Source organism: Calliphora vicina, chromosome 1, assembly GCF_958450345.1.
Source record: "Calliphora vicina chromosome 1, idCalVici1.1, whole genome shotgun sequence".
NCBI lineage: Eukaryota > Metazoa > Arthropoda > Insecta > Diptera > Calliphoridae > Calliphora > Calliphora vicina.
In genome coordinates, this window is record NC_088780.1 from 35,628,670 (window position 1) to 35,641,872 (window position 13,203).

Below are 13,203 nucleotides of genomic sequence, written 5' to 3' on the forward strand. Positions count from 1 at the left end.
TTGTCTGTAAACAGTTTTTAGTTATTGAACAGGCCAATTGTAAAAACTAGGAGTCAAGCAAACAGACTATTAATTAATGAATTCATATTCGAGGTTTTAATTTCTGCACTCAATCACGTAGAAAACGAAAAATCGTCAAAAATAAGAGGTAATAAATAAAACACTTAAAAATTTTATTCGCATTTAACGAATTATATTTATTTATTTTATAGTTTTAATCGAATAAGATTTACATTTTCTAGTTAATTATTTGTTTGTCATCTAACATTTATACATATTTTGTTTTAAAGAACAGTGTTTTTTTTCTAATTAACAACGATTTTAAATATTAATTAATTATCTCTTTACTAAATTTACAATAATTCAAAAATATATTCATTTATACGAATAAAATAATTGATCCATTTGTTATGTTTGCATAAATTCTTTTAAATTAATTAAAAATTGTATTTTCTTTTAGTTTAGTGTTTTAAAAAAAACCCGTTCTGTGTTAAAATCTTTCTAGGAAATAATTATTGGTCCTTCCGTAAAATCAATTCGCATTTAATAGGAATTTGTTTAATTTTTAATTTAATTACATATTTTGATAAATATTATTAGTTTTTCGTTAGTTTAAAGCTTAAAATTTAATGATTTCTAAGAAGTTTTGATTTATTTTTCTTTAAATTCTTATAAAATATATCAAGTTTTAGTTTAAATTTAACAATTGTTATTTAGTATTTTAAATGGAAAAAGAAATGTAAGTGCATTTAAAAGACTAATTGCAAATTTCGTAAAATTGCTTTTCTAGTTTAGTTCTAAGATCTTTTATATCCATCTCACTTGTATCTTCTTTTTATTTAAATATGTACAAAATGAAATTAATATTAAATGGCCTTTGTTAACAAAAGAAATGATAAATGAAAGCCTCAAGGTATGCTACAAAATATTAATGGAATTAAAATGTTATTAAAGTTAGTAATATTTAACAGAGTATGTTAAATAACAGAAAAAAACTCATAAGGAGATACAGTTAATTTTTAAACATATTTTATTAGAGATAAAAGATTTTGTTATGAAATTCGCTAATCTAAAAGAGATAATGTATAGTTCTACATTATTACTGTCGCATTTATAGCTTGTGTGAAAACATATAATATTATACAGCAAACATTGAGGATTTTTTGTCAGTAGGGGTGGTAGTAAGTTCAGGGGCCGAATTACCGCATTCGATATCGAGTAAAACTTATTTCTTATTTTAGTACATTTTATTATAATTTCGATATCGAAATCATTTTACGATACGATAGCTCATCCTATCACGAATGTGGTAATTCGGCCCCAGATTCAGCCCATTCATTAGTGTCGACAACATTTTTGAAATGAAATAAATGGGCTATATATAATTCTGTAAAAGTAAAGTATTATTATTTTTTGTTATGGGACGATATATTGAGTTCAAATAAGTAATCCATGAATTTATTTAACAACTCAAGACAGTGGTAAAAAAAAGATCCGTTGAAGGTATTTTAATAATTTTTGAAGGTATTTTAATTTGCATGTCTATATCGATTCAAATATGCAAAAATACAATTTTTTTTTAAGCAAAAAAGAAATCCATGAATTTCTATAACAACTGAAGATAGAAGGTGTTTATCTTTCAGTATGTCTTATAGCCAAGATCCAGTCCAATTGATTTATAAAAAATCGCTTTAAAAAATCTTCATTTGTTTTTGATTTATAAAGGTTTAAAGAATATGTTTAAAAAATCGTATAGCAGAAACGCATACCACGGAAAATTCTAAGAAATTTTCCCCAAGAAACCATAGGTCTAAAATCAAATCCTATCTTACGCAATTCGTCTTTTATCCAATGATATTTCAGTATTTATTTTTTTATTGGATAAAAGACGAAATGCGCAAGATAGGATTTGATTTTAGACCTATGGCTTCTTAAGGAAACTTTCTTAAAATTTTCCGTAGATTGCGTTTCTGCTATACGATTTTTTACTTTTTGATCGTCCATACAAATCGACCCAGCCTAGTGTACAATTCACCTTCAACAGACGCCCCAATCACAGAATTCTCTTCCGATTGAAAGTAAAGTTAATTCCTTAATTAGCTTCTTCAGAAAAGGTAAAATGAAATCTTTTTTCGTAATGAATTAACTTTCAGTTTTTAGTTTTTTGTAAATAATTTCTTTAACAAATTTTTTTCAATAAAAAAATCATGCACTTTCAATTAAGTATTCGCTCGTATATGAATGCAAGAATTAGCCCCCAGGATTATGAACTCTTTTGCGTATTAACAAAATCAAACGGAATCTGAAGAAACTAAAACAAAATTTATAGGAACATCGGAATTGAAACCATTGTGTGACAGGCCTGGGGGCTAATTCTCGCATTCGTATACGAACGAATACTTATTGGAACGTTCGAGTTTTTTTAGTTTTGGAATTCTCTTATTCGATATCGAATATATTGTAAATAAAATTATAATGATTGTGCTCGATAAAGAACGAGTTTTTACTCGAACGCTAATAAGCGTTCCATATTTATTTCGATTGCGAATGCGAGAATTAGCCCCCCTGAATATTCTTTTCTCATAGTTCATTTTTGAAAGATTTTGCTTATATTTTCGTTAAAGAAAAATATTTTTATTGAAAAATCAGGATTGAAAAATAATTGACAAAAAATTCTGTAAAAATGTTTATTGTGAAAAAATCCACGAATTTCTATAACCAAATTCCCACCAGATCTCTCACACGATTATAGGAATCTATATTAATTATTGAGTATTTGTGTAATACATTATTTTAATTGTCTTTTTATCTTAATAATTTTTGAATTTTATTTGAAAAATCAGGATTAAAAAATAATTGACAAAAAATTCTGTAAAAATGTTTATTGTGAAAAAAATCCACGAATTTCTATAACCAAATTCCCACCAGATCTCTCACACGATTATAGGAATCTATATTAATTATTGAGTATTTGTGTAATACATTAGTTTAATTGTCTTTTTATCTTAATAATTTTTGAATTTTCATCAGAGAAAAATATTTGGTTGTAAAAATTGACAGGATTAGGCAGGCATCTAATGGCTTTATTATATTCCCACACATCCAAAATTTGTTGCGATTTCACAAGATTTTGAAGCTTAAAGAATGTAAAATTTATTCAAATAATTTGTTTCCCATTTGAACAACATTTTAAATTACGCAATTAAAAATCAATCAATTGGATTAGTAAGTAACATTCATAGAGAACTACACATAGAGCGGAAACTAGAAAAAACTTGTTTTTGTTTTCACAAACTAAAACATTCTCACCACTTAGGTTTTTGACAACTGAGTTAGGTCTTTGACTGCAGAGTTTCCTCTCTATATATATTTCTGTAAGGTAGCATTTTTTTCAGAGGCTAATTAAAAGAAAAGAAAAAACAAACAAATAAATTTAATAATGGAATGCTAAATTTTATTTATATAATATATTTTTTTTAATGAAAACATTTTTTCAAAAATGTTTTCATATAAGGATAAGGGAAATTTAAAGCCATAATAAAACAAACAAAAAATATATATAAAAAACGAAAAAAGATCACATAAATTTATATAAAATTTATAATTAATTTTCTTTTAATATTAAAGTATTGTGTGTTATTTAGTTTTTTTTGTTGTAAACTTTTAGGTAATAAATATTGGACCATTTTGTTATAATTAGTTAAACTTTCGCATCATTAAGATTTTCGTATTAATTTCTTGTATTTATCAAAGTATAATAAGAATACAATTCATTTGTGATTATATTTTAAGGTTTTGTTTAATTTAATTTCAAGTTTTTTTTTTGTTTCATTTTTAAATTTTTACATAAATATTTTGCTTTTGTTTTAAGTGGTATTTAAATTTAAATATTTAAGAAATCAATGATTTACAAAACTATTTATAAACTTAAAAATTATAATGTTTTTATGTGAAAATAAAAAGAGTTTGTTGGTAATTCATGAAGAATAAAGAAAATGAAATACTTCACTAAAAATAATCATAATAATTAATAAAAAAAATAAAATTAAATAAAGTATAGAACTTCAAATTATAATTTTAAGCTTATTTGTTTAATGTTTTTTTTTTCTTTTGTTGGTTTAGTTTAAAATTAATGTTTATAACTCAGTTTTTCTATACACTTTCGTTTAAAGACTTATTTAAAAATAATATTTAAAAAACAAAATAAAAATTATTATTTATTTATTTATATAAAATAATAATTAAAAAAAATAAAAAATAAAATAAAAGTTAGTTAATAATTATTGCCTTATTTAAGCAAATTCGTTAAAAGTTTTTTTTATAACTTCTTTTAAATGTTCAAATTTAAGTTGGAAACTATGTTTAATTCTTTTTCATTTTTAATATTTTTTTATAAGTGTTAATTAATTAATTAAATTTGTTTAAAATTAATTATTTTTGTGGTTTTTTGTTTAATAGTTTAAAATGTGTTGTATGGTGTTTTATTTAATGCACTGCATCAATGTCTCTTTGTGCCCTGGATATTTTTAGTTTATCTTTAGGAGTATTATCTTCGCCGGATTCTAAGGCAAACATTTTCATTTTCTCTTTAAATGACAATTTTTCGGGTACCGCATCAGTGCTGCGTTGTTGTTGCTGTTGTTGTTTTTCCGCCAAACGTCTTGTACGAGGATCTCTGCAGGACACATACAACAAAATTTTATTAAAATTGGTTTTTGTTTCAGCATTTTATAAAATAAATTTACCTGTAAACTTCTTGAGCTCCTATTACACCGGGCGTTGATTGTACTGTATTATTCCAAGCTGCAGTATCGGGAGTTGAAGGCATTGATGGCAACATGGAGGCATCTATGGTTTGAGATAGGAACTAGAGAAGAAAAATTAAATGAGATTAATTTTTTAACGATTAAATTCTGTATAAATCTCTTAAAATTGTCATCATCTAAATCATCTAAAACAAAACAATCCATATACTTACATTTGTATCCTCTCTTATGGTATTCAAGTCGGTCGGTGCCATATGCTGTTCCATCGTTACATTGTATTCCATATTATTGAAGGCACTAGCAACATAATTGTTTTCCTCATCATGAAATGAGACACGTTTATTGTCACGCAACAACATCATCGACGACGATGGACTGGCACTATTACTGTGTGTGGCGGACGCTGCCGCATTAAACATATCCATGGTGGAAGATGAAGGTGATGATTGTAGAGATGCACTCGCCGTATTCATGTTTAATAAATTATTTTGTATATTATTATTATTGTTGTTCATGAGAATACTCGAGGCGGAGGATTTCTTTTGTAGATCGGCCGAATTGATGGTGGCTGTCTTGAGAAGACCAATGGAAGAATTGCGCAGCTTTTGTTGGGACATAATCAAGTAAGAACTGTTGCGTTCTGGTGGTGGAGGTGGTGGCACGGCCGCTGAGCCAGCTAAGGGTGAATTTTCCGAATTCATATTGTTGTCGTATGAATTCGACGATGTAGTGTTTGAGTTTAATGTGGCGTTGGACATTGATAGATGGTTGAGGTCACGAGCCAACGATGAGATGGGATGTTCTGTTTGTAAGTGTTTATCATCAGCAAATGAAGTAGATTTTTGTGATTTAGAGGGTGATGATGGGGCGGTATTTGAACCATCATAACGATTATTTTTCAATATGGATTTCGGTTGTATGGTAGAGGTGTTGCTGTTTGTGGTCACAATAGTAGTGGTAGCAGTGGCCGGAGTTGGTTGTATGGGTGCGGGTGGTAGTACAGGTTCCGCGGCTGAATTTCTGTTCGAATTTAAAGGTGATGTTTCGTTGGAATTATTATTAATTTGAGAACGTTGACTGTCCATGACCGAGGCCAATTTTATTTCGGTTTGTCTAAAGTTTGTCACTGGTGTCTGTACGACATTTTGTTGCTGATTTAAGCGGAATACTTCCTGTACATTCTCCTTCTCATAGGAAGTCTCACTTTCATCTTCTTGCTCTTCCATTTCTTGGGCTCTTCTTTCGAAATCTCTTTCGAGTATAAGAGTTTTTAATTGTTCATCTTGTTGCGGTGATCTTTGAGCTAAAGAAGACAAATCATTGATTTGTTGTTCACGCCAATGGCGTATGTGTTCTCTACGCATTTCCAGGTCTTTTTCGCGTTCTTCCCTTTCCCATGGATTACCGCCATGCATGTTTTTATGCTGTTGCAAAGCAGAAGCCGCCACTGGCATATAACCTCCCTTAGGTGGATCTATAGTGCTGGCCACATAATTCATGCCGGGTGTAATCTGTTGGGTGGCCTTGTATAGAGGATGTGTGGTAGTGGGTGGTAGGGGAGGTTTATCCTCACCGGGTTGTTGGGTTGGTTGCTGCTGGTACATATTAGAATTGTTATAAGCCTGTTGTTGCTGCTGTTGGAGGGATAATCTGTTTTGTTGCAAAGGTTTGGGAGCGGTAGGTGGCAACTGTTGTTGCTGTTTGGGCGGCGTCAACTGTTGCTGCTGTTGGTGTTGTTGCATTCCCGGTTTAGGTGGCAGGTTCATGAAATTACCCTGCTGCTGCTGTTGTTGCATAAAGTTTGGAGAATGCTGGGCACTTTCCATACCTCCCGCTGCAGCTGCCTGTTGCTGTATATATTCAGCACGCATGTTTCTTCTTAGTGTCTGGGCTCCAGCAGGCGATTGCTGTTGATAACCATTCGGCTCCATTAATGAATTATTGGCCGTTTGAGAATATCTGCTTTCATCCGCCATTGAGGAAACATTCTGCATGCTTTGACTAGCTGCTATGCTAGACGGCATTGTCATACTATGTTGCTGCAACGATGTATTGTGTTGCTGTTGTTGTTGCTGCTGCTGCTGTTGTTGTTGATACATGTTACTGATGTTGGGCATTGATGGGGCCATCATTTGTTGTATGCGCAAACTTTGTTGGGTCTGCATGTCACGTTGGAAATTTTGGGTGCTCTTCGAACGATTGCCCAAAGTTAAACTTTGTTGTTGCTGCTGATACTGTTGCTGTTGTTGCGGTGTCATGTGTTGCAGCTGTTGCTGCAATTGCTGTTGTTGTTGCATGCCACTTAAATTCGTTGTGCTAGCACTGAAGGCTTGACCATGTTGTGGAAATTGTTGTGATTGTTGATGGGCATTTAAGTGTTGATGTTGTGTGGTGGTCGTTGCTGGTGTTGCTTGATGCTGATAGTATGCCGATTGTGGACGACTTGGTGGCATATTAGATGTATGTGGTGCTGTCATTAATGAATGTTGGGTATGTTGTTGCTGTTGCTGCTGCTGGTAAGGTGGCTGTTGTTGGTTTAGGTTTGTTGCTTGGTTTGTACCATTTATTGGCGAGAGAATTGGATTTTGTAAATTTTGTTGGGAATTTCCATTGTATGCGCTCATTGCGGAATGTGATGGCATGGGTGGTCTGAAAAGGAACGAAATTATATTTTTTGAAATGGAAATAATAAGATTTAATTAAAAATATTTGTTTATCTTTAACATGTATTTATCAGTGTCAATATAATGCACAGATTTCTAACTCCTAGTTAAAAAAACAGGCTAAAAAAGCTAAAAGGTTTATAAAGACTTTAAGAAATTATATTGTTTATGAAATCTTATATATACATATAAGATTTCATAAACAATATAAGCTATCCTAGTATAATAAAATCGAAGCCATTTCCCTTAGATGACATTTTGTATGATTTTTGAAGTGTATTAACTCAACAAAAGTGAATTAATCAATAATTATATTGGGAATTTAGCATATTGAAAATATATATCATTATAAGATCTTTAAGGAAAATTGAGCATAAGTTTCATTTGCATTCATAAAAATCTGACTTTTCCGTAATGAAAAGGGCTTCAAACTTTACATTCGCTCAATAAAGAGAAGATCGCCTTTATTGGTTCTAAGATTTTTGAAAATCTCAAGCGCGATCCTCCTATATTTTGACGAACTGTGAATCTTTGTTAATGAGTCCGAAATTAAACAGCTATCGACTGCATGAGTCTTTTAGGAAGACACAAATCCAACAAAAGCAGTTCGTGCAATAAGCAAAAAAACCAAACTGAATTGTATTAATAACATTAAAAATAAACTCTAAATGAGGACCAGACCTCAATTCCATAGAAAACCTAAAGGAAATTGTAGATCGTAAAATGCGGACTCAAAATTATACCAATTTATAGAGAAGCTTTATCAAATGCGCTTATAAGAGAATGGCAAAATATTTCAAAAGAGACGATTGATTATTTAATTGTTTCAATGTCAAGCACTAATAAAAAACAAATGATATCCATCATTTGAGCAACGTTTTAAAAAAATTGAAATCTACTGAATACTGTTTAATTTGATTAATAAAAAAATCAAGAATCTTTTGTATCGCTCGGCATTCATGGTAATATTGGCACCGGTTTCGGATTTAAAGACAAATGGGCCGGGATGTCGGGATGTCATGGATTCTCAAGAGACTCATAACTGAAGGTGATTTGACGATTATATGTTTGACGAACAGAGCGTGAAGTTTTGAAATAAATTTCCACGATTCGTAAACGTTGTTCTGGTGTAAGTCTTTGCTTGGTGATTTGCCAAAGTATACTGACAAAAAAGTCAAACATACTTCAGTAGTATGACAGCTAGTTTTACAGTTATCCTTATCGGAAGTTCTACTTATACGTCAAAAAAAAACACCCGTTATTAACAAAATACTAAAAATAAATTTCATAAGAATTTTTTATGGATTTTGAACTATTAAATATTTGGAAAAGTTTCCATTATATTGTCAACCACTTGATATTGTATTGCAAGACTTATACAGAAATTGAGCAGTCTTCGGCATTAATTTCAGTCTTATAAAATTAAATTACGATTATTTCGTAATGAAGAGCGCATAACTAAACAATCGATCTATAAAAAGAAGAAACTCAGCCTAGATCCTTCAAATTACTTATTATAATTCCGAAATTAAACAGTAAAATTACAAAATATCTTTTATATTCTAAATTCTATTAAATTTAACCAACGTTTTAAAACCAAATTTTGCTTTAAAACATTAAAGTTAAGCTGAATTCACTCATGAGTTTCTGAAACATTTTTTGTTCGGAACAATTTTTTTTTTATATGTAGTTTGAAGTCTCTCTCAAAAATAGAATGTCAAACTACATATAAAAAAAATTGTTCCGAACAAAAAATGTTTCTGAAACTCATGGGTGAATTCAGCTTTATTCATTTCAAAAAAATGGTGAATTACACTCTGATATTTTTACACTTCTTCTACACAACAAAAACTTGAACAAAATTCCACAAAAAACAAGTTTTTTTTAATTTTTTTCTTGTTTTTGTTTTTTAAAAGTGTAAAAAATCAGTTTAAATTTAAATTTTTTAATGAGTACGGGGTAACTATTTCCACATATTCTATATCTTTCATGTAAATATAATTTAATAATTTAATTTGCTATTAAAACAGTGTAATTTGTATCAATTGTGCAAATTGTAGTGTTTAAAGTATCAATTGTTGTAAAATGAAAACAAAAAAAAGAATTGAAAAAAAAAATGGTGATGTTAGATACAATAACAAAATATAACAACGAATCACATGAATCACTTACGTTAGTCATTTCTAAAACTTGTACTTCTTTTTTAATGGGAATAAAACCATAAAGTAATTTTTTTAAATGTATTATAATCCTAAACCGAATGTAAGCAGAAGTATTTTTAAAAGAAAAGTTTAAAAAAAGGAATAGAATAAAAAATTAGAAAATTTAATAAATGAATTCTGATTTTTAGACTAAAAAAATACAAAAAACAAATGAACTGTAAACACTACAAGATGTTAAAAGTTAAAAGATGTTTTTTAGATTTATTTTTAAATTTAGTTATAAGAATATACCAATACTAGGGCTCATTAGATTTGAAATGTTTTATTATATTTGAAATTTATACAATATATCGTATTAGGTTTCCTACTCGGGAAAAATTTCCCGGAAATATTTTTAATTTTTGGGAAATTTTTGTCGGGAATTTTCGGGAATTTCTTCATAAGTTTTCTTCTAAAAGTTAAAATTTTCAGATTCGTTTCGATGGCCAAATTTGTTGCTAATTGAATCATTCTATTATATCCATAGATTTTTTCGGTTCCAGCAACAGATAGTTGAAATAACCAAACTTTGTTTACTCAACTCAAGCCACAGCAGAAACATTTGGTTATTAAGAATGAATCTAATATAAAGTTTATGTTGGTAGAGGAATTATTAAGATGCCTAAAATTACAACTTTTAGGGATATTCAATGAATATTATTCATATTTAGAGAAAATAATAAAATAATAGGGGTTCAAATATGTTTATCTACAATCAGATATGAAAAATTTATCTAACTACGCATGTTTTATAGATTTTACGTAGTCGAAATTCTTAAGAATTTATTGATTTTATACTGATTAAAACTACGACTGTGATAATACCGATAAAATGCCACTATTAAATTAGAAACCCGTATAAAGGCTGGACCAACATTGTACAACGGGAATTCCCGGGAATGAACCGATTTTTTAATTTCCTCCCGGGAAAGAAAAAAGTCCGAGGAATTAGGACCCCTAATTTGAATATGTTCGAATCATACAGTATTTAGTTTTAAATTAATCAATTATAATATTTAACGTTTTCGATATTTTTATTTTTGATAAAATGTATGCTTTCAATTTGTTTTCATTAGATTTTAAGGTTAATATTAAGCATTTATTAACTTTAATTTTAGTGATTGAATCGATTTTAAAATTAGTCTTCAATTTTGTTTTAAATCGAAATCTTAATCATAGTATTGGTATATACATATTAATGCATTATTAATTTGGCTATATTATATACATATATTTTTATAAACTTCAATTTATCATATTATTCTTTCTTACCTTTCACTTAAGATGGGCTGTGATTGATTTTGATTGCGATAAATACTTAAATTTTGATAGAAACCCTGTTCGTTGTTATTATTGCTATTTAAATTTGGATTCGTATTGGCCAAACTGTGGGTACTGCGTGATTTTGAATTGGCCATGGCTGGAAATTTTAAAAATATTTTAATTAGTAAAGTATTACACAAAACAAAAACTCAAAATATATAAACTGTATTTAGTTTCTAATAATAAAAAAAAACTTACAAATAGTACCACTGCCTGTATGATGATGTAGTGCTGGTACAGATTTACTATTGGGTAAATGATTATTTGTTAATAGAGGACCACCACTCATACTTTTATTACTATCAGTTCCCATGCGTGTTAGATCACGTTCAGACATGCGACGATTACCTGTTTTATAGGTTTTTGTTTCGATTTTTTTTTTATTTTTTTAAATAAAGCATGGAATATTGATTTTGGTTTTTCGTTTTAGATGTTGATTTTATTTTGTTGAGTGATAATTTAGGCGCAAGGTGTTGGTTATATTTTTTAAGGTGAATTGCATGTGAAGAATATGAAAAAAATGGAAAAATCCAATATTTGTTATTAAAGTAAAATGTGTGTAGAAAGTTAATAATTTTGTTATAAATATTGTATAACAGTTATAAAATAAATTATAAAAAATATATAATTACAAATAAGGTGGTTAAAATAATTAAATAAAATATATTTAAGTAAATGAATACAAGTAAAATTATGGACAATAGGCTAGGTTATTGAAAAAAAAAATAAATTAAATAAAAATTATTTGAAAGCAATTTTTTCAGTAACTCGATATATAAAGAAAATATGCGAATTTATATTCTAAATAGATTGCAATTCTAAATCATTTCATTTAGAATCGAAACCATAGTTTCGAAATACTTAAACATTGACAACAACTCCGGAAACAATGTATTAGTTCAATAACGCATGTATATTGTCAGTACTCCTTCTACACCATTTCAAATTGTATTTCAGAAGTTTCAGATTGTATTTCAGAAACTTCTAATTAAATTTCAGAAATTTCCATTTATATTTCAGAATTTTCTAATTGTATTTCAGAATATTCCCATTAAATTTCAGATGATTCCATTTGTATTTCAAAAATTTCTAATTGTATTTCAGAATTTTTCAATTGATTTTCAGAAATTTCTATTTATATTTCAGAAATTTTCATTTTCTGAAATGCAAATGGAAGTTTCTCAAATATAATTGAAATATACTGAAATTCAATTAGAAAATTCTGAAATATAATTGGAAGTTTCTGAAATTGAATTAGAAAACTTTGAAATATATTTGGAAATTGCTGAAATTCAATTAGAAAATTCGGAAATATAAATGGAAATTTCTCAAATACAATTAGAATCTTCTGAACTACAATTGAAAATGGAGTAATTGGGCCTTAGGATCAATGATTATTGTACAAAATTGTCACCTCCAGAACTGGATATAAAGAAACTTTCCGGAGACACACACGTTATTTAGAACGGTTCTGGAACCGATTCATTAATTAATGATTTTTGATTGAAATTATCATCCTCAGAACTAGTTATAGGGAAGCTTTATGAAGCAAACACACATTCTTAGGAACAGTTTTAGAACTATTTCTTTCATAAGTGCCTGAATAAGCAGATGTGACCTTTTATTGTTTCAATTAATCAATTTACCGATAATGAGGTTAAAATATTTTTAAATTCATTCAGCGTCCGTTCCAGAAAAATTTTGGACAAATATTCGTTTCCCAAATATTACCGCAGAACGCACGGGAATTCCGGAATTCCCGGGACGAGATATCCTGAGAATTGCGCAAAATTTTCCCGAAATCCCGGTAAATTGTCCGAGAATTCCCGGGAATTATTTTCCTTTGTTTTATGTGATGTTTTTTGAACTTGACTTTCTCTGAAAGATGCTTAAATCTCCAAAACAAATGCAGAATATTCATACAAGAGACAAAATTTAAACCAAATTGACCAATAACTTTAATTCTATTCCGATCGAAAGTAGAATTATTTTAGTATTTTGGTTTTTCACAAAAAATAAAACGAAAATTTTTGGTTTTCTTCACGTTTTAATTAACATCTTTACATAATTTTTGATTTAATAAGCAAAACATTGCCAATTCAAAATTAAAACAAAATATTTATTTTTTGCGAATTAACATAATTGAGAAGAACAAAAGGTACTTTTTTGAAAATTTCAAAACTTAAATCCAAATATTATAAAAATACCAAAAAATCAATTTGTTAAAAAATTCGAAAAAGTAGCTTTTGT

General features: G+C 28.7%; 1 protein-coding gene across 3 annotated transcripts in view; it reads right to left on the reverse strand.

Annotated features, from left to right (window-relative positions):
- Positions 1-3,432: 3,432 nt before the first annotated feature.
- cno (canoe) overlaps positions 3,433-13,203 on the reverse strand; it is a 188,322-nt gene continuing 178,551 nt past the window's right edge. For all 3 annotated transcript variants that reach the window (XM_065508390.1, XM_065508382.1, XM_065508398.1), the window contains 5 exons: positions 11,152-11,301; positions 10,903-11,050; positions 4,979-7,415; positions 4,746-4,867; positions 3,433-4,675 (listed from right to left, as the gene is read on the reverse strand). In XM_065508390.1, coding sequence (XP_065364462.1) covers positions 4,486-4,675; positions 4,746-4,867; positions 4,979-7,415; positions 10,903-11,050; positions 11,152-11,301 — 3,047 coding nt within the window. In that variant the 3' untranslated portion in view covers positions 3,433-4,485. The remainder of the gene's footprint in view (positions 4,676-4,745; positions 4,868-4,978; positions 7,416-10,902; positions 11,051-11,151; positions 11,302-13,203) is intronic.